General features: G+C 38.9%; 1 protein-coding gene across 3 annotated transcripts in view; it reads right to left on the reverse strand.

Moving 5' to 3' along the window:
- Positions 1-22,299, reverse strand: part of NLK (nemo like kinase) — a 124,084-nt gene that overhangs the window by 13,247 nt on the left and 88,538 nt on the right. For all 3 annotated transcript variants that reach the window (XM_043480057.1, XM_043480065.1, XM_043480046.1), the window contains exons 4-7: positions 15,187-15,293; positions 13,636-13,721; positions 9,073-9,282; positions 5,365-5,466 (exon numbers count right to left, since the gene is read on the reverse strand). In XM_043480057.1, the coding sequence (XP_043335992.1) occupies positions 5,365-5,466; positions 9,073-9,282; positions 13,636-13,721; positions 15,187-15,293 (505 nt within the window). The remainder of the gene's footprint in view (positions 1-5,364; positions 5,467-9,072; positions 9,283-13,635; positions 13,722-15,186; positions 15,294-22,299) is intronic.

Genomic DNA, 22,299 nt, shown 5'->3' on the forward strand with positions numbered 1-22,299 from the left:
ACGACACTTCAGAATCATCAGGGGGTAATTATTCACCTTACAAACGTTTTCTTTAGGATCACGAGTTAACAGGAGATAAAAGGAAATGGGAGTTCTACTTCACTAACTAGATCAACACGTCTGAATCTCAGTTCCCTAAAATGAGGAGGTTGGACTAAACAATCTCTGAAGTTTAGTTCTAACTGTACAATACTTGATAGGATCACTACAGATAAAGAGGACTATGCTCACAAAACTCATAGAAAGTTGGCATTCAGATATGTGTAGACCAGTTCACTACTCCTTGGTGCATTTACCAAGGAGTAAATATCTAAGTCTATGGCAGCTCTAAAATTATTTGTATTAGTCAAGATGAGTGGGGGTTGTGCAGAGTGTGGGAAAGAGGTTTTAACTTATGATTTAACTTACACATATTTTCTCTAAGAATTTTTTAATTGTGTAAAATGAAGTAATTTGATATTCTTCAAAGATTCTGATTCTTGGTTTACGTGAATAGTTGTCCTCTTTTTCACTGACTTGTGTAGTTTGGCAGCCAAATTCCAGCCAGTTTCTACTGACCAAAATGTCTCCCCATAAGCATTTCTTTCCCTTCCATTCTCACAGTGAATCTACCCCTCATTCCACTTTTGTGGTAGAGGCAGGTTATAGCTTAAGGAAGGGAATACTAATACTAATATAATACTAATACTGGAATAAGTACTAGAAGATGTGGCTTCAAATTCTAACTCTGCCATCACTAGGCTCAGGTAAGTAACTTGCTTTGGCTCTCATCCATTAGACTACACCAGTACAGACCTGCCTACCTACCAACATCGCTGCTAATCCTGACATCCACACAGTGCCAGGTCCTGGGATAGATGCTGAGACAACAAAGATGATTAACACCTCTCTGGTTAAGAAAAACATAAGAACAAGCAGTTCCAGAGGTCACTGATTAGAGGATCTAAGACAAATTAGAAGGCAAAATTTATGACCAGAGGACAAATGGATATGGGATGGAGAATTTGTGAAAATCAAGAGTGGATGTTTAAGGCTACCTGAAATATTACAAATTCACCCTCCCCCCAATATTCTTCTTTATAGAAGTACACTCCAACAAATACACTAAAAATAATCCTAAGTTTCATTTCAGCCTTAACAGTCATTTGATATACTTTCTCCTTTTCTGTGTTTTTATATGCATGTTAAGAAGAGGCCCAGAGAAAAAGAAGAGTCAGTTCGGCCATGCCAGTACTTCTCCCAAATGATAACTATCAATAACTTAGCATTGGCTCCACAGGAAAGATGCAATACTACAAATGCTGCATTTCTTTCTTTTTTTGCTGCACGCTGTGGAGCCAATGCTAAGAAGTTTATATTTCTCATCAGGTGCAACAGAATCAATTTGAATAAGAGAAAAAATAAGTTTAGCTGCTGCTGTTCAGTTGCTTCAGTCACGTCCGACTCTTTGCAACCCCATGGAGTGTAGCCCGACAGGCTCCTCTGTCCATGGGATTCTCCAGGCAAGAATACTGGAGTGGGTTGCCATGTCCTGCGCTAGAGGATCTTCTCGACCTGCGTCTCCTGCATTGTGGGTGGACTCTTTACTGCTGAACCATGAGGAAGCCCAGAATGCTTAGACACATGCCTTAAACATCTCCTTTGGAAAAAAGTTTCTGCCAATTCCCCCAATACTCACACACATTACTTTTCTCCCTCTAAAATATATGGGTCCATTCTATACGGGTCCATTTTCTGTTGTTCAAGTCTGTGAGTCACTCAGGCCATGTAGGAGTGAGCGGGTGCCATGCTGAGTCACGAGGACAGGAAGGTTTATGAAGAGTGCTCCAGTGATGACTGAGTAATTGCCAGTAAATGAAGCAAGGATGAGCCTCTGGCTTGAGCGAGAGGCCCTAGGTGATAGATGCCACAGTTATCAAGAGACTTCCAAGTGTGGTCACCACAGCAGAGTCAGCCAGGCTGTGCAAGGCCTGCTGGAGACTCCTGACAGTCTTTACCTGGCAGCAGAGAAGCCGCGCTCAGTTGGCAGCGTGAACTGAGCTGCACTGTGTGCAGTGCACTATGGTGAGCACTTTGGGGTTATACAAAAGAACCCCCATCTGAAAAATAAGAAGTTTGAGCTGCGTGAACTCTCGAGAGTACTCTCATTCTCTTAACTGGAAGATAAAGTCCCTGACAGGAGCTAGAACTATTTTCGCCTCAGTGAAAATATTTTACTTATTTCTGACACAATTAGCTGAGAACAATCTGAGGGAAAACGAAGCTCTAAACCTTATGAGATGAACAAAGGGACTAAGGGCTGGTAGGAGACTTCTCAATCCTATCAACACGGCAGAGCCTCAACAAGTATCTGCCTTAATAGACTCCTGGGCCATGGCAGCTAAGATTCCCTTCATCCGAGATCCCGAGTTGTAGTTCAGTTCAGTTCAGTTGCATCCGACTCTTTGTGACCCCATGGACTGCAGCACACCAGGCTACCCTGTCCATCACCAACTCCTGGAGCCTACTCAAACTCATGTCAAGAGTTGTAGAAAAGAGACAATGCATAGAAAATACCAGTGTTTTTGTCTGCCCATTATTTCCTGACCTTAAGGGACCCAACTCCTTTTCTCACTCTCAGATCAAGTGATTCAACTGGGGCTTGATTTCAGTCTCCCAACTGCAAAGATGGGCAGAGGGCTTGGCCAATCAAATGATGTATTCTCCTGAGCACCACCACTGCTTCTAGGATGATGTACATAGTTAAAACAGGTTGGGAACAGTCAATGGGTCAATGGGTGGCTAACCTAACACACCCTCCCAATCCTTTTATCCCTTATCTACCCTTAATAACTGGGATAGAAAAGACACTTTTTTTTTTTAAAGCCTTTCTTGCCTTCTGGGAGGCCACATGCCATACAGTTCTGGACAGTAACACATAAGCAGAGGTTTACTAGGCAGGCTTCTGGGAAAACGTTTGCTTTCCTGAGAAAAGGAAGAGATACTGCTAGTGCTTCCTCTTTGCTCCGTTTTCTTGCTTTGAATATGGATATGATTTGTGGACAAGCTAGCGTCATTTTGTGACTATGAGGCAATAGGCAAGAGAGTATGAAGTCACATGCTAAAGGTGAAAAAAGAAAGAAAAAAACTAGATCCTCGATGACATAATTGAGCTGCAATGCCATCACCAGACTGCCTACCTCTGGGACTTTTTGATATGAAGAAAAAATAAACTTCTATTTCTTTAAATCATTATAAGCAAGGTTTTTGGGATTTCCCTAAAACTCAGATGGTAAGGAATCTGCCTGCAGTGCAGAAGACTCAGGTTCAATCCCTGGGTCAGGAAGATCCCCTGGAGAAGAAAATGGCAACCCACTCCAGTATTCTTGCCTGGAGAATTCCATAGACAGAGGAGCCTAGCAGGTTACAGTCTATGGGGTCGCAAAGAGTTGGACATGACTAAGCGACTAACACACAAGCAAGGTTTTCTATTCCTCATGACCAAGTACATTCCTAACAGAATCAGAGACCCTCCAAATATTTTTATTAATCTATCTGGGAAAGCTCTTTCTTGAAGGATTGATATGCTAATAGAATGTAGGCTTAGATTATTGGCTCCATTTTGGCCAACTCAAGGGGGAAAGCCTGTCTGAAAATGAAGCCAAAATACAGGAAAACAGAACAGAAGAGAGGCAGATTCCTGGTATGAAATATCATTTGACTACTTGAATCCAGCAGAGCCCAAAGTCAGTGGTAGCTCAAGACTTTTCAGTTATATGAGCCCTAAGTTACATATCCTTTTTGACTTCAGTCAGCTTTAACTGAGTTTCAGTGGGAAGAATCCTGACTGATAAACCACCTGGAAGGATGTATATTAATCAACCAACATAAGTATATTAATTTGAGGCAGTAATCTGTGACTTTAAGAAGATAGCCAATGAGGTTTTCCTTCTGTATATGTGTATTTTTAAAAAAATCCCAACAAACAATAGTATATATTTCTGTTTGTACAAATATATGTAAAGGCATAGAAAAATGTCTGGAAAGATATTCTCAAATTAATCCAGAGGAGACTAGGATGATGTAGGGGAGCTGAGAATGACTAACTCTGTACAATTTTTACTTTACGTGTACCCATATTTACTTGCAAATATACAAACAAAATTTTTTAAAAATCTGCTTTGAAGGTATATATGCCAGGTATTGATAAACTAGTTTAATACCCCTGATACTGGCCAGTAAATTGAACATAACAGATCTTGTTACACCTTTCTTTTAATACAGAACCTTCCTCTACGTTGAGACTGTGCTCTTCTAAGGGAGTCAGCGCCCCCATCATTTCAGAAAGATGTAACCAGCAGGGGGCTATTTAAAACACCAGGACCTACATCTCTAGTAGTAAATCTACAATGACTAGCTCAGGCTAGTTTTAGAAGATAACACGTTTTACCCACTGCCTTTTTTGCCTGTGAAAATGGAAGCTCCAGATTCACACCAGAATCATAGACAGGGAACGCTAAAGTAAAGGCAATGCCTTGATCAAACGTCCTGCAGGTAATCTGAGGCCTGCCAAACTCCATCTGTCACTTGGTCTATCAGTTACGTCAACCAGATCTTCTGATGATTAATCAGATCATCTCAATGCCCATTATAAAAGAAAGCAAGGCAAAGCCTAGGGAAGAGTTGCTGAGGCTCCCTGGTCAGGCCTTCTCCCCTCTGTCTCGGTTTGTTGTTCCTAGGAAAAGTATTCCCCTTACTCACTATTCACATCATTAAGCTGTTTTGTCCAAAGAAGATTAGGAAAGTGCTTCTAAAAAATGCTGTTAAATCAATAGGGTGGAAATAATAACCATCTCATCTTTCTCAGCAGTGACTTGGCTGGTTGCAAGTAATATTGATCAGTGCAAATCTGGCAATCTCTCTTCATACTTCTTTTCTAACAACATTCACATCTGATTCTGTGTTAGTGGCAAGAGTGCAATAGAAACAGCTTCACATTCCTGGCTGGAATAAGAGATACCGGATATTTTGGCTCAGTATGTGAGAAACAACAGCTTGATACACATATACCAGGTTATGATACTGAGGTCAAAGCTCCACCCCTGGTAACTTGTCCCCAACATGGCAAAAACCAGGAGACCAAAGCCAGAGGTCATTTACTAGCAAAGGTGCTACAAAAATACTTTCTCCTGCAGCACTGGGAATTACTATATCCTATTGGGTTTGACAAATATTTTAACATTTTACCTATGGCCATGACATAAAAAAATTAATAAAACCTACATGTAATGTTTTTGTTTAAACATTCTCATCTTGTTATTCTGTGGGAGGGAAACTGCCCAAACAGGTGGTGACCAAATACAGGACCCCTCTGTCTCCTCTCACCTGTTTATGAGGACCCCTGAGTATGTGTGCCTTAGCGCCTTCACAAGCCGTCCTCATTGCTTCCAGTGATGGTGTGCCCAAGAGATCTGTGATCAAATCCAACTACGAACAAACAGGAAATACAGATGGTTAGTAAGCTCATGGAAACAACCTTTCATTACTCTTATGTCATAGCCTGAGAGATGAGGACCAAACGTGGAGGGGAGCAGAAAACTTAGGAAAGTTCCAGATTAACTGGTAGGAGCCTCTATTTTCACTTTCTGGACTATTAAAAAAAAAAAAACAAAAAAACAGAAAAATGTTCGGTTGGGATCTATATAATAGAAATAAAGAGAATGGTTTTGGCCACCATGGCATTCCAAGGTGACAGTCATTTATGAGTCTGTATGTGCCTGCTGTGTGTCTTCACACCACACATAATCTTTTACATTGGTGAAAAATTGTGGTGCCCAGAAAACTGTGACACTGTGTAAGGCCACATCTAGTTAGCTGGGCACAACAAAAGAGACCAAAAAAATGGTCTTCTCACAAACAAGCCCTTGTAGATAGCAAACTGCCTTAACAATTTTCTGTAAGTGCTTTGATTATTCTAACCCAATTAGCAATGACATCTCATTCTAATTCTTCCAGAATGGAAAATTCTTACATAGAGAAAACTTCTTCTTCTAGTTCTGGGATTTCCAAATATAAAGCACTATTTCCTGCACTTAACTAAACCATGGGGTGGCCCTCAGTATCACTGCCCTCCAGGATAATGGAGTTTCTCAAGTGGCTTGTTTTGCATAGAATTAAACATCTCTGTGCAAAAGCTTTCTGGGAAAAGTGACTTGGCAATACTTTTGGACCTCTAATAAACACAAAAGGAAATGAGCAGTTCATGAAAACAACTGGAAATATTGAGAAAGTTGTCTAAAATGGGTCAGATCCAGGCCTCCCTGAGGGCTCAGTGGTAAAGAATCCGCCTGCTTATGCGTGAGACACAGGTTTTATCCCTGATTCGGGAAGATCCCACATGCCTTGAAACACCTAAGTTTGTGTGCCACAACTGTTCAGTCTGTGCTCTAGAGCCTGGGCTCTGCAACAAGAGAAGCCACCGCAAAGAGAAGCCCTTGCTCGCCACAACTAGAAAAAAAGCCCATGCAGCAATGAAGACCCAGCACAGCCAAAAATAAATTATTAAAATGGCTCAGATCTATGGATAAGAAACATTTTAATGAAGTCTGCTGATACTACAGCACATAGGACATTTATTTCTCAAAGAGAAAATGCTACAGCAAATATCTATTAATACTTCCATTTGTTAAGTTAGACTCTGTTTTAGGTCTTGATTTCTCACTCCAAAATACAATGGTGACTGATAGATGTGAGTTCTCCTTTAGTGGCTACATCAGACTGAAAAACTCAAGACCTATGTTATTTCTCTAGAAAATGAGATATTTGAACCCTGTTCTGGTTGCTTCACATTTCCCTTTGTACATTCTTTTCAGCACTGGGTCTTCGTTGCTGTGCACAGGTTTTCTCCAGCTGTGGAGAGTGGGGGCTATGCCCTAGTCATGGTGCTCAGGCTTCTCTTGTTGCAGAGCACAGGCTCCAGGTGCATGGGCTTCAGTAGTTGTAGCTCTTGGGTTCTAGACTGTGGGCTCGGTAGTTGTGGCACATGAGTTTTGTTGCTCCGAGGCATGTGGAATCTTCCTGGATCAGTGATCAAACCCGTGTCCCCTGCATTAGCAGGTGGATTCTTACCCTCCGTACCACCAGGGAAGTCCCTACTTAAGCTCTTCTGTATGGCAGCTTATGTCCATATGTGACATGTCATCTTATAGGTAAGGCTGTTAAACTCTACCTTCTAAAGAAATTGAGTAATAAAGTGGATATTATCAATAGTACCCAACATTAGATTTATATATGATAATTTTTTAATCACCAAGATCAATTTTAAAAGATGTAGACTTAAACAAAAATGACTGGATGTATAGCAGGGAAATAAATTTAAATGTTGATCAGAGCATATACAGTTTCTAATGTATCAGTTAACAATTCTTGGTAGATAGAGCATAAAGGAGATGGTTTCATTTTTTGTCATGTGCATGAATTATTTACAAAGATACACAGTAGGTAGGGTCATCTTTTCAAACGTGATCAGTCAAATCTTAACACTCTCTTGCTCAAAAACAGACAGCTTTCCATCACACTTTGGACAGAATAAAACCCAAAGTCCTTATCAGGTCGCCAAGGTCAGGCAGGCTCTTTTTCTGTGACCTCATCTCCTACACACTCTTCCTTAATCATGCCATCACTCCAGCACACCCACACTTGTTCCTGCCTCAGAGGGTTCTGTTATGCTGGTTGTCCCTTTTGTCCCAGGTGTGCTCCTGGTGCTGCCTCCATCCAGGCACCTTCTGGCTGTCCCTTTGCCTGGAATATTTGTTCCTGGTATCTTGCTCCCTCATTTCACTGCAGTCTCTCCTCAAATGTTACTCCCTTAGATGGTTTTTTAGCACTGCTCTGGCTCCATCATCACTCTCTATCCCTAACTTGGTTTAATTCTTTTTGGTAGTATTTATCATTACTTGGGATTATATTTATTTTCTTTAAAAAGATATTTGTTTGAATATCTTTTTTAGGTCTTAGTTTGTATCATCCGGGATCTTTCACTGCGGTGCACAGGCTCTCTAATTGTGGCTCATGAGCTCAGCAGTTGTGGCTCGCAGGCTTACATGCTCTGAGGCATGTGGATCCCAATTCCCCAGCCAGGGATCAAATCCACGTCCCTTGCACCGGAAGTGCAGAGCCTTAACCACTGGACCATCAGGGAAGCCCACCAACTTATTTATTTTCTGTCTCACATGAAAGTTTCAGAAAGCTTTATTTTCAGCTGTATCCCTCATACCCTGGCACACTGCCACCACCACCATCATAATTGCTAACATTTACTGAGTGCTTACCAGACTCCAGGCCTTAGTTTTGGCTCTATTACTTCATTTATTCTGCACAACAATCCTCAGAACAGTTTAACTTGCCCAGGATTTGACTGACAGCAAATGGCAGAGTAGGATTTGAATCCACCAACTGGATTGTACAGCCTGACTCACCATTGTTACATTCTTCTCATGCAAACAAGATTGTTAAAATTTTTATGAATAAAAAATACTTAAGAATTAGACCAAAGAAAATGTGGGTAGTAATGAATTAGTTTATAAAGGCAGACAGTTAAAGTATCACAAATGGTTTCCAACATTTTAATCAGCTTCTGATATTCTCTGCCATATTTAAATAATTTAGTCCAATATAGGTTGGAAAGGGTTCTAAATGTTCGTATTTAAAGAAGTCAACACTCAAATTTATATTCTAAGCACAAAGTGTAAGTACATTAAGTCACCAAATACATTTTCGAGTCAGATCCATTCAGTTAGAAAGAACAGAGGCTCTCAAACCACTGAAGATTACACCTGTGCAAACTGTTATAGCAGAGTCTGCTTGCCATGCATCAGTGCATGTAATAAAGTCAACATTCCCTCTTAATAGGCTCGTAAGCTGCAAAATCAATCTCTCTGTAATCTTCATAACTTTCTGAATTTTAAGTGAACTTGAATTTGCTAAAAGCAATTTAGACAGTACAATGAATAAGCCCAAGATGTGCGCAAGATGGTTTTTCCTTTAAATCTGTAATAGAACTGAAAGTTCCTAAAGCCTAAAGTGAAATCATACCTGCTGAATGGGACTCTGTGCCTGAAACAGTATTCTTCGTCCTAGTAGTTCTGCAAAGATACATCCGACAGACCAGATGTCAATAGCATTGCTGTAATGACGGCTGCCCATCAGGATTTCTGGAGCCCGATAATACTGAGTAACAACTTCCTGAGTCATGTGACGGGATTCATCTAATTCTTCCACTCTGGCCAATCCAAAATCACAAATCTAAACAGAATAGATTATCAAAATGTTGTCAAATAGACACATATATTTACAAGTGGAATAGCAGAACAAAATAATAATAAACTAAAATCTTGATAGACCTCTGAACTTTGCAAAGTTTTCAGTGATACAGGTGGAGTACATTTGTGTCAGTATATAATTTGATATTATTTGGATGAGAGGGAAGAAAGTCTCAAACTTCCATATTTCTATACAGAATTATTGTAAAGACAAGCTTTTCACTTTTCATTTGTTTTTAATTGGTAACTAATGAAACAAACAAAAAGCAATTGAATGTATACTTTTCGGTTCAATGAAGAAACCAAGTTAATCTATTTTCAAGGCTGCTTATGGAGGAAGATAGTATAAGGAAAAAAAAAGACCTCCTGAGCTAACTATGTTCACTATCTTTTTGTTTGTTTTTAGCCGAACTGCATGGCTTGTGGGATCTTTGCTTTCTGATCAGAGATGAACCCCAGGCCTTGGCAATGAAGCCATCAAGTCCCAGCCACTTAGACCACCAGGGAATTCCCATATGTTCACTATCTTTATGGAATATACACAGTAAAATTTCTTCAAAGCTATGGGTTTCAACTAGAGTCCTGCTAAATCCTGAGGTACTTCAGGAGTTCCATGAACATTTTACCTAAATTTCACATGAATCTATAAATATTTTAAATACTAATTCACATTCCAATGTGTGAATATGTCAAAAAGTAGCACACTGTAGAATACCAATGCTAACAGGTCCCTTCATTTCTTCATGCCATAAATGTTCAATTAATTGAATGTCTATTATATTTTAGGCAGTATGCTAGAACTTGGGAGACATAATGGTAAATGAGAAAGACTGGTTGATTTACCTACAAACCTAGGAATAAGTCTTTTTCTGCTCTTTCTGTTTACTTTATGTCATTAATTTATGTATCTTTGGCTGCGCTGCGTCTTTGTTGCAGCACACAGGTTTTTTTCCCTCTAGTTGCGGAGAGTGGGGGTTACTCTCGGTTGTAGCGTGCAGGCTTCTCACTGCAGTGGCCTCTCTTGCTGCCGAGCACAGGCTCTAGTTATGGCACGTGGGCTTGGTTCCCCTGCAGCACGTGGTATCTTAGTTCCGGGCCCAGGGATCGAAGCCATGCCTGCGTTGGCAGGCAGATTCTTAACCACTGGACCACCAGGGAAGTCTTCCCTTTCTGTTTAAGTGAAAAGTTTTTGGAGGCTGCAAGGTGAGCTGTTAGTAAATGGCAGCAGTGCCACCACCAGCAAATTTTGCTTATTTTCAGGAATTGAGATTTTCTTGATACTGGGCAACCAAAACAGAAACTGGGAGCACTGAGGAAGAGATAAGAGAGGAATGACCATCTAAGCTCCAGTGTTCTCAATGATTAAGTCTGAGTCAATATTATTAATATAACTGACAAAATAATACTTATCTGCCTTCTAAGTTGAGGTCCTACCATAATATTTTATTTGAAAAAAGGGTCTCATAGCTTAAAAAAGCATTGGAAAACTACTGTTTTAAAGAAAACATATTTTAGCCCTAATTTTTGGCAATCTTCTCTTTTTATCTTGAATCTACTATGTCTAGTCACATCAAATGAATGCATGTCTGTATGTGGGGACAAATCAGTATGAAACCAACATCTTTAAAACTTAAAATGAAAGTACACTTTCAGACCACACAGAAAAACTATACCAAAAAGGAAAACAGGCATATGTTGTTTATCAAATCCTCCCAAAGAACACATAATATTTTAAAAACTCTATTACTTGACCAAAAATTTTTAGGCTATCTTTTAAAACAAACAAAAAAACCCACTAAAAATCCACTTTATTTCTCTGGTATTAAAAAACAAAACAAAACAAAACACCACCTTACCCAACAGAAAATGTTTTCTCTAATAAAGCCAGCCTTTTGTTTAAAAAAAAAAAAAAAGATCTGGATTCATTTTTTGGCAATTTATCTGGAAGACAGGCTAAATCCAAAGTAAGAAGCTTATATGATCAGATAACCAAAAAGATATTGCAATTTCCAGCAAAATTATCTGCTTTGGGCCTAATAGTAAACAAAATAGAGTCTCAATCTAAAAAGATGATTTCTAAAAAATGTTTTGTCATAATTATTTTCTATGAATTTTTACATTTGAGAAGAGAGAATTAGCATCAGTAGATTGGCAATCTACTCTTTTTAAAAGTAAGCTGCCAAGACAAGTTAAAGGAGCAGAGCAAAATTTCAATTTGTTCCGATCTGTATGTTGTTTATTCATAAATGACATCTTCTTTTAGTTACTCTTTCATGTAGCTGGAGGTTACAATACCATAAAAGACGATTTAGAAAATGGACTGCAAGCAGTTAATGGCATCAAGCATGACAGGCTCTACATAAATGCTTTGTGAAGTTCTCCAACCAGAAACTGAAATAAGAAGAAACTGGTTTAAATTGTCTTATAAGTGACTTGGTCTGGATAAGTCAAAGAATTTTTGACTCTAAGGTTTTTGTTTGTTTTAAAAAAAGAATTAAAGTGGGTTATGGAGATAAGGCCTGAAGATGTTTATTACACTGTATCTTAATAGTTTGCTACTACTCTATTCATTTATTTTATTTTTGGCTGTGCGGGGACTTCGTTGCTGTGTGGGCTTTTCTCTACTTGAGGCGACCGGGGGCTACTCTCTAGTTGTGGTGCATGGGCTTCTCATGACATTGGTTTCTCTTGTTGCAGAGCATGGGCTCTAGGGTGTGTGGGCTTTAGTAGCTGCGGCACATGGGCTCAGAAGTTGTGGCTCCTGGGCTCTAGAGTATAGGCTCAACAGTTGTGGCGTGCGGTCTGAGTCGCTCCATAGCACATGGGATCTTCCCACAGCAGGGATCAAACCTGTGTCTTCTGCACTGGCAGGTGGATTCTTTACCAGTGAGCCACCCGGGAAGCCTGGTTACAGCTCTTTTTATTTATTTATTTTTTAATTAATTTATTTGGCTGCGCTGGGTCTTAGCTGTGGCAAATGGGATCTAGTTTCCTGACTACAGATTGAACCTGGGCCTCTGCATTGAAAGTTCAGAGTCTTAGCCACTGGACCACCAGGGAAGTCCCACAGTGAAAAGCGGCAGGGGAGTGAACTCAATGACCTACAGAAGGAAAATTTACTTTGGTAGTTTTTACTTTAATGGTTTTTGGGACTATTAATTATCTGTGGAAACAAAAGAATTAAGGATAATATTAGATGTTTTCAAGGAAAATATGAAAAATAGGTGTTTTTAATCTTTCTAGAGTTAAAACAGGAGCAGAGTTCTTCACATATAGAGCGAAGGGAGATTTTTTTTCATTCAAAAGCAGTTTTGACACACTAGCTTTTAAAGAAAACTGGCCCACAGTTTAAAGAAAGCATTTAAAATAAAAAATGAAATTCATTTATATACTTTGGTTTCAAGGTTTAGTTTAACTGCCAAGAGGATAAGTACTAATGACAGTTGATTACATTTGAAGTAGGCAACATTTATAAACAGTTCTTTTCTTTTTCAAATATATCAATTGAAATGTTAAGAATATTTATTGTAGACTGAAGCACCATATAATACTGTAGCCGCTCATAAAGTAAGTGGAATTTTAATTTGCTTTCACAGAGATGACTCAGCTCTAGGAAGGCCCTTACGTCCAATTTCTATAATGGGGAAAGATATGATGGGCCTTTCACTATTTAGGAGGTCTGTTAAGACACATTTCTGTTAGGGAGAGGGCAATGAACATGTGGATTTTGCTATTTGTGAGCCACTCTAACAAAAGACAAAGGGGGTGGTACTGCCGCGAGAGTAAACCCTGTAATCAATACCCCTTCAGAGGGGTAACTGAGGATTGGCCACTACATACTGTGGAAATACCTTTGACCCTTTTCTGGTTTAGTATTTTCACTTTTAAATGTTTCTATTTCCCTACTTTGCTGCCTCAGGCAAACAGCATATAAAAACATCAGCTGTGCAAAAACATACAGTCTTCTTAAAAGCCACAATTGATTGTCACGTAAGTAGATGCTTACTGGTCTTCCAATCTTTTTTCTAATATACACTTTCTTTGTAATGGAACAAGCTGAAAAGAAATCACCTTCTTTAGTCTTCTTTCTAGTCACACTGCAATTCCAATGGTTCCAAAATATGTGCAAAATATCATGAAGAAACCATGAGCCAAGACTACAAATTAAGTTACTATTTTGTCCATGACTAGTGATATTGGTGGAGAACACTGGGTTCTTTAATTTCTGGTAAAGTGATGAGAATAAATTTAACCATTTCTTTCATAAAAACGTGTTCTTAAACACACTCTGACATTCCACTTGTTTCCTAGATGTTTAAATAAAATGAAGAGCTACCTTTAGAACACAGTTGCTGTTCACAAGGAGATTCCCTGGCTTAATGTCTCGATGTAAAATGCCAGCTGAATGGAGATATTTCAAACCTGAAATAGAAACAGATAGAACTGCAGATATTTAATTCCTTTTACTCAACCAATGATTTGGGGGAAAACCATAGGAACAAGAGTACAGGATTTTAAATTGTTCTCTAAATAACTGCATAATGAACATTATTAAAAGCTTGACTTAGTCCTACCTCAAAAAACTGTAATTTTGCTACAGTAAAATAAAATGTCATCAAAGGTTTGCACAGTCTAGAGATAATGTCTATAATTTGAAAGATTATTTAGGTTTAAGTATAGATAAGCACTCCAAGCCCTGGAGTTAAGGCTGACCAGACCAATAACCTTGAACAGTTTATAAGTGTGGCTCCTGGAGCTCTGGATACTCCGAAGCTGATTGTGAGCTGCTGCCACAAAATAGTTCCCATTAACCAACAGCAAGCCTTTTCCAGGACAGATTTTCACTGATGAGACAAAATTCAGAAACTTGCCCAGGTCTGTTGGTAGTATTCTCCACCACTGAGAATCAGGAAGGTACTTAATTACTTTAAGAATATTTTTGATATCTTTACAAAGTCTGTGGGCTTTAGCAGTGCTAGATAAAAGGCACAGCTTCAAGGCTGAGTCTTCTGAATAAAATAAAGCAAATCACATTTCTACAATGTTAAAGAAGGTCCTCTATCCAGTCTCTTCCCTCTGCTACCACCCCCACTCCCAAATATCAACAAATCTACAGAAGGTGAACTTTCTAGTTTTAACACTGTGTATGTGTTTTAGTTCTTCTGGCAGATGCTTTTCAATTTTTATAAGGAATGTCTGAATTCTTTGAATCCTATGGGAGAAAAAAAGTATTTTACTAGGTAAGAAAACTGTTTCAGCTTTAAACAGGTGTAATGCCAAAATTCTGAAGGACACACCTGATGGCCAGAGGAAGCTCCAACAAATGTCAGCCCAAACTGTTTCTCTATCGTCAGTACTCCTTAATGAGCCAGGCTGGAGAGTGAGTTAGTTGGCTGTTTCTGTCAGTCTTCTCCATGCTTTGACTTTAAAAGTCATTTTGCTTTTCTAGAGTGGAACTCAGGCATGCCTGCCAACTCTCAGACCAGGCCCACCTACTGCTGGCATAAAGAATGTATGTCATCCATAGGAAACACAGTTCCTTTTCAGTTAATCATCTGATGCCAGCCACATACTCCTACTAAAGGTTGTTCAGTGGAAGCTTTGTGGCAAAACAGCCTGCTTATTTACCCCTCGGGATTAACCCCCTTGACTACCTAATGAATTAGATAGGACCTTCTCTTCCATCACCGAAAATAAGAACCATCTGGCTACCCTTAAAAGCTTCTTATTTAACATCAAGTATAGAGAGTATTAAATATACTTTGGTCAGAAGAAAAAAGTTGTCAGGCAAGAAGTAAGCCTTGGAAGGTTAGATTAGTTCAAATGAAAAGCAAAACATTCCATTTATACAGTGACACTACCTTTTTCTTCACAGAGAAAGTCTTACCTCGCAAAATCTGATAAAGAAAAACTTTGACATGATCTGAGCTGAGTGGTTGAGGAGAGACGATAATTTTATGCAGGTCACTCTGCATCAGTTCTGTGACAACATATCTTGAGGTTTTTAGTTAAGGAGAGTTCAGAGAATTCAGCCCCCAATCCCTATAAATTAGGTATCAACTCTAAATACATGACTTGTCTTTTTAAGGCTGGAAAAAGCTTTAGGGAAAGAAAGCTTTTGGATAGCATGAAAAGAGATGACAATTCCAGCCCTCCTAAGATGAAAACACTGCCAAAATGAAATAATTTAAAAAAGTTAGAAGTTAACAATCAAGTGACTATAATTAGCACTATAAAAGAGAAAAATAAGGGTAAATATTTTCAAAGACAGCCAGATCAGGAGAAATGTGAAGACCAGCAGTCTCAGGGTCTATTCAGACATGTTCCTGGAGTGTCCTCTGAATCCAAAAAAGAAAGGGTGCTGGTCTCACGCTAGGCCACCAGGGCACCAAAGCAAAAGATGTAATCCATCCATTAACAGTGGCTTCAGTTACTTTGTAAAGCATGGTACTCCAAAAAACATGCACAACGGTTAGTTCATATCTTAGTCTCTACAGTCTTCACAACTGAACTTTTATTATTTAACTTCTTATACATTTATACCTCCCATACTTAATTTTAAGCTTCCTATGCTTTGTACTCCGTTATATCCTCAGGGCTTTGCACAATCAACATGAGGCAGGTGATCGAAAGCTAGGGCCCAGGGAGTAAAGGAGATGTGGAATTCTCTTGGTAAAGGCACTACTGTCTCTTGCTTATCTAGAAAAGGACAGATTCATGACTTACCCCTGCCTTCAGTAACAACTCCTTAAAATTTTAGGCAAGTTTTACGATTTATAAGCTTCCTTCAGACAAGGGAAAAGGGCCTTTGAGTTTAGGAGGCTCTTACAGGATTTAAATTCTTTTGACACATTCTATATGTGAAAAGAATCTAAAAAAGGGTGGGTATATTATGAATGATTCACTTTGCTATAGAGCAGAAATTATCACAACATTGTAAATCAACTGTATTCCAATAAAAATTAATAAAGACAAATGAACAAACAAGAAAAAAACCCCAAACAAATTCTTTCGACATCTTGTAAAAGTTAGTTTCACATTCTGAGTAAAACACTAAGGCTTCTTCCCCGGCCCCGTGCACCTGAAAGCAGGGAAAGGCAAGACAAAAAAATAGCAGAGTTAGTTTGCCTTCTTACATACTTCCTCAGATCCTAAAATTCTTCTATGAGAAAGATATTATGGAGGTTGGAGTCTTTGGGTGCTCACCATTAGCTATAAAAAACTAAAAAGGATCTGGGGCAGAGGCTCTTTTTTCAGCACTGGCATGCTCATTGGAATGGCAAGTGCTGGACATAACTTACATTTTCAAAAAGCAACATGAGGTTTTGTATCTTACCTTTCTGAGTTTTAAAAAGTCTCTTGTAGTAAGTGATTATTATTTGGGGACTTAAAAACACTTCTAATTTAATGTTTCAGCACAAACAAGTAGGAAAAGGGACAACTTGGGCATAGGGAGAATGAAAAATTGATAACAGCTGACATACATAGTTGGACTACCCCTCCTTTGTGAGACATTTTCTCCAAATGGCTGGTGGAACATTCAGCTCTGACTTTCCCTCTCCCTTTGTGGTTGTTTCCTCTCATTCCCTTTGTTGGTGCTCCTTCCCAATCACTTACTGTTGAAATGCCCCAGGGCTTGGTCCTCTTCTCTTCAGATACTCACTCTCTAGGGTAATCGAAGAGAGTCCCATGACTTTAAATAACATCCAGGCTGACGACTCCCAACTTTACATCTCTAGTAATTTTCTTGCCTTAAGTCCAGCCTTGTATATTTAACTGTCTACTCATCATCTCCAATGGATGACTCACTGACGGCTCAAAATAACATGTCCAAGATATTCTGTAAGAGCGGGGGAAGAGCCAAAGACACCATAGCTTAGCTCCTGCTGTCGCCAGGGAATAAGGCTTTATTTGTCTCCTGTGGGATAGGAAAAGACACCTAAACATCTTTACTACTTCTAACAAAGGCTTGCAAGCAATTCTGAGTTTAGACCTACCTGCATCCCTACTTTCTAAGATACCTGATGCCTCCAATTCCTTAGCTGCTTTGATGTTCTGAGCAAGAAGTAACCCGCTTCTGGGTTCTCATTACTACCAGCAGAGGTTTCTGCCTCTTCTAGTATGAATTCTTGGGGACTGTAGGAAAGATTTTAGCAATAAAGATCAGTTTTATCAAATGTGTTTTCAGATGGAAACTGTTTACATGTTTATTGGCCACATATATGTGTAAGTATGAGAGGAGAGAAAAGAGAGGAGGAGTGAAGAGAGAGACTTGTTTCTTTTTTTAACTCAGTTTTCTACTGGGGTGATAATTTTATTTGTAGAAGTGCCTTACATATTAAGAATATTAACCCTCTTGTATATAATACGAAAAAGTTTTTTTTCCCACTGGGAAATCTTAATCATAGGACAGAGACAGGGGAAAAAATTTTCTATTTGCACCATTAAGCCTTAATCAGAGGTTCTAATATTCTTGAGTTGGTTCCAGAAATCTCAAGGGATGAAAACAAAGGAACATCACACAGGGAAAAAACAAAACAGAACAACAGAGCAAAAACAGAAAAACTTCACAACTGCCATCCCTGTATCGTCAACTTGTGGTTTTACTCAGGAAAAGAAAACTCCTAAACAGAGCACTTATCTGTATGGGATGTCAGTCATGTCTTCTGAGTTTACTGACAATTTTCTTCTTCCTGCCAGGATTGAAAAGTTCTTGCATGGAAGTGAAGAGCAGGTTATATTCTATTCTGTCTCACATATCTACAAAATAGGCAGCCAAGCTGCGATGCCAGAATCTTTACTGTTACTGGTGACAGTTGGTATGCATGCAAACAGCAGAGAGAAAACATCTTAATTTTCAAGTTATCAGGTTGAATTCATGGTGCTGGCACTTGAAAAATCTTGCTTTGACTTATAAAAGGAACAAACTGATACAAAAGCCAAAAACACAGAATAAGCATGAAATAATGTCATATGTTTTCTTCTAACAGTGACTACATTTTCAAAGAAAAGGGAAAAGGAAAACATTGGCTGGAATGGGTACTATTCTAACCAGATATTTTACAAATAATTACTAATTTCAGGAAACACTCTTATATTTAACTTAGCATGCTGAAACAAGTATTTCCAGATCAGGGTGTTGTTTCCACCCCAGACCTACTGGATTTGAACTGATAATGTTGAACCATTTTGACCAAAAAAATAATTATTTCACATGGTTTAACATAATACAGAGCAAAGTATTAACAGACAGCAAAAACAAAACAAACAAGCCCCCCAAAACCAAAATGAACCTGAAAGACAAGGGTGTTCAAAATGAATATAAAGGATGATTTCAAATACTAAGTCAATTCTTCTATACTAAGAGCACATTATGTGCATAATTTCTTACAAAATACAAACCAGCAGGTACTCCCTCTGCTAAACACAAATGACCAGATTATCATGTTACTGTCTTCAGGATCTGTGAATTTAAAAGACATTTCATTCAATCTCCTGTTATAATATTTAAGAAAGAATTTAAATGAGTGTTGCTTTCATATCTCTGCCTCTTAAGATGACAGTCAATGTTAAAAAAAAGACGGTAGTGTTTAATAATCTCTTAATTTAATCAGAAAGTCTAGGGAAAACCACATATAGCCCAGTCTACCTTGACAATTTCATTTACCTTTGTACAGAGATGTTTTCCTTCCTCTAATATCTTTTAAACATAAAAGTCTGAGAAATTTTAAAAGTATACTTTTTACAAAGTGATTAAAAACAGCCACTCTGCACAGAGTAAGTTTTGTCAAGCTTTAGTTTAGCAAAATAAATTCTTCAGGGTTGAAATAAGTGTGTTTCACCTCAGGGATAAAGCAAATTTTTTCTTCACAGAAACAAGCCAATGGCCAGGCCAATCTTTTAAAATTTTATTTCTCTGGAAAAACACAATTCCTGAATTGGCAATTGCACAACAGAGCTGCAGAATCTAGAAGAAACACACACCACTTTATGATGAGGTTTCTGCTCTGCTCTAGCAGAGATCCTCTGAAGTCTCAATCCCCAACATGATGTCTCCCAGATGTTCAGCTAGTTGCCATGCCAACTAAAGCAGCTTAGATTAAATGAGGGCCTGAAAAGGCACCTGCACCACTCCAGGTCTGTTGCACATTAAATAAAGCTCTCTTGACAGGGACTCGGAGGTGCCATTAACTTGAACAGCAGCTATCTGATTATTGTTTCTGAGTAATTTAATGAGGGTCTCCAAATAAGAAAAACAGGGTGCTCTTTCCTCTCTCTGTCCTTCTAAATGGGACAGCCTCTCCAACAGCTGGTGCACCCACTGGGCCGCTGACTTTGCTGTGGCCTTTAAAGTTAGCATTGGGTAAAGGTAAACCACAGGACCAAAGTTAGGACTTGCAGGAGAATATTAGCAGATTAACCATTCTCCCCTTATTAAAACTCATCATTAAAAATATGGTTGTAAAAAACACACTGTGCATGGTATGCCAACCTCACAGTGATTTGAACAGCCCTGCTATAAAATAAATTGCTGCTGATTGCAGCAATTAGTTAAGTAGCTCCATGAAATATGGATTTCAAAATGTACTGATTTGCTTCAGAGAAACGAATGATGCAAATTAACAATTAGAAATGCAAGGCGGGGGACAGTAGCAGCTCTTGATACCTGAAGGTGCCCAAGAGGCACAAGTGTTTCTGTGTTGTTTTAAAGAGTTAATTTTGTGTACTTTTTTTTTTGTTAATACTGACATTTCAGAAACTTCTTTATATATAACGGGGTAGAAAACAGTCCCTTCACTTCTTTCTCAAATATTACTAGTCAACGGAGAACATCAGTTAACAGAAACACAAACTCAGTCACAGAGAGGTTATGGGATTTACCCAAGGTCATGTTCCAAGTTTGCAAAAAGCCTGACTACCTTATGCTTCCCAACTCCCGCGCACTCGATCCCACAAAGCTGCTTCCTGCTTGCCTACTATTCCCATTTCTTAACCAAATGTCACACAGCATGCACACTACTTTGCAATAAAGAAAAGCTGAACTACTTTTAATTAAGTGCTATGAGAAGAAAAGGAGAAAGGAAGCTAACGTCCTGTTGAAGCTACTTATGTGCCACTTTATCACCCTCATTTAATCCCTGTGTATAACACCTAATTTGTAACTATTTCTATTAAGATATGAGCACATCGAGGCTGGGAGAGGTTAAGCTGCTGACAAAGAGCTTGGATTCACACCTCGATTGTAATGATCCCTAAATCGGACCCTTTACGTGAAATTCTGCGTCACTGTGTTTACTGTCAAGAGAGAAAATGAAATTCCTAAGACGGACCTATTTTGCATGTCGGAAAAAACCAGGTTCCAAACAAAAATCAAATTTAGGACTGGGGTTACACGATGGAGCTTTTAGAATCCCTCCCTCACTATGTGTCTTCAGATGAGAAATCACTCTCCTCGTTCTCCAACAAATATCCAGAATAGCAGCATGTGCCAGACATGAGCTCTGTTCTAGGCACTGAAAATGTGATGGAGTCTAAGAGCGTCACTGCCATGATTGAGTTCATAGCCCACCAAGGCAGGTGGACAATCAAACAAACAATTACAACAGATTCACTCAAAGATCACAACAATGTCATGGCTGTTGATCTCGTAAAGCCCCTTAGCACTGCTCTGGGACTGAATAAGGCAGATCTGCCATCACAGGGCCAACAGGAGTCAGAGAAGCAAAGCAGCAGAACCAAGACACATTCTTCTAAAAAGATAAACCTCTAATTATTAGAATTGCTAAATGCCAATAACTACAGAGATTTACACCTTCAGTGAAACACGTGAGAAACCATCCAGGTTTCTTCAGCTCATACTGAACTTCTAATTAGATGCACATTCTAATTGGCAATTTACCTATATCTATAAACACACACACATACATGCATTGTGCTCAGTCACTCAGTTGTGTCCAACTCTTTGAGACCCCGTGGACTTTAGCCCCCAGGCTACTCTGTCCATGGGATTTTTCAGGCAAGAACACTGGAGTGGGTTGCCATTTCCTACTCCAGGGGATCTTCCTAACCCAGGGATGGAACCTGCGTCTCCTGCAACTCCTGCATTGGCAGACAGATTCTTTGCCACTGAGCCACCAGGGAAGTCATGCATTAGGTTTCCTAAAATGGTTCACCTTAAGAATTAAAAAAAAAACAAAACAAAACATGAGAAATAACAAAAATAAAAACATTGAACATTTATTGAGTTCCCTCTATATGTGAGGCACTTTGGAAGCACTTGCTATGAATTATCTCTTTGACTTGTCACAGCACAAGTTAGGTTATTCCAGAGAACTAACTGTTCTCTTTTTGAGTATTAGTCTTTCCTTTTGGAAGGAACTGAATCCAAAGGTGTCTGAAGTAACTGCCCAAATCCACACTCTTACTCATTTCCTCTAGTACCTGAACTGTAGTCTTAGTTCTGTCACTAATAAATAAATAAAAAAAAAATAAAAAACAAATGAAAAAACAAATCAAATAAAAAACAATCCCACTGTTTGCTGAAAAGCATCTTTGAGCCCACTACGTGCCAGTCTTAACACAGATCACTTCATTTAACCCTCATAACAATCTTGTACCACTCCCCTGCAACAGATCTATGCTTCGGGTGAATGAATGTCAGGTTGACAAGCTAAATAATGATACTCCTTCTGCCAGCAACTGAAAAATAATTCAAAGGTTAAAAAAAAAATGCTGGAGGTAAGTTTTTCTACCTCATATTCTCTCTGTCGCTCTCTTTTTTTATCTCCCATGTTACTTCATTCAAATTTTATTCCTTTCACACTTCTTTCTTCTTCCCTTTTCAGAAAAAATTTATATTTTGGTCATGCCATGTGGCATGTGGGATCTTAGTTCCCTGAGTGGGGATTGAACCCTCACCCTCTGCATTGGAAGAGCAGAGTCTTAACCACTGAACTGCCAGAGAACTCCTTATTTCACCTTTCTTAAGTTATAAAACTAA

The sequence above is a fragment of the Cervus canadensis genome, chromosome 1 (genome assembly GCF_019320065.1).
Source record: "Cervus canadensis isolate Bull #8, Minnesota chromosome 1, ASM1932006v1, whole genome shotgun sequence".
NCBI classification, from domain to species: Eukaryota; Metazoa; Chordata; class Mammalia; order Artiodactyla; family Cervidae; genus Cervus; species Cervus canadensis.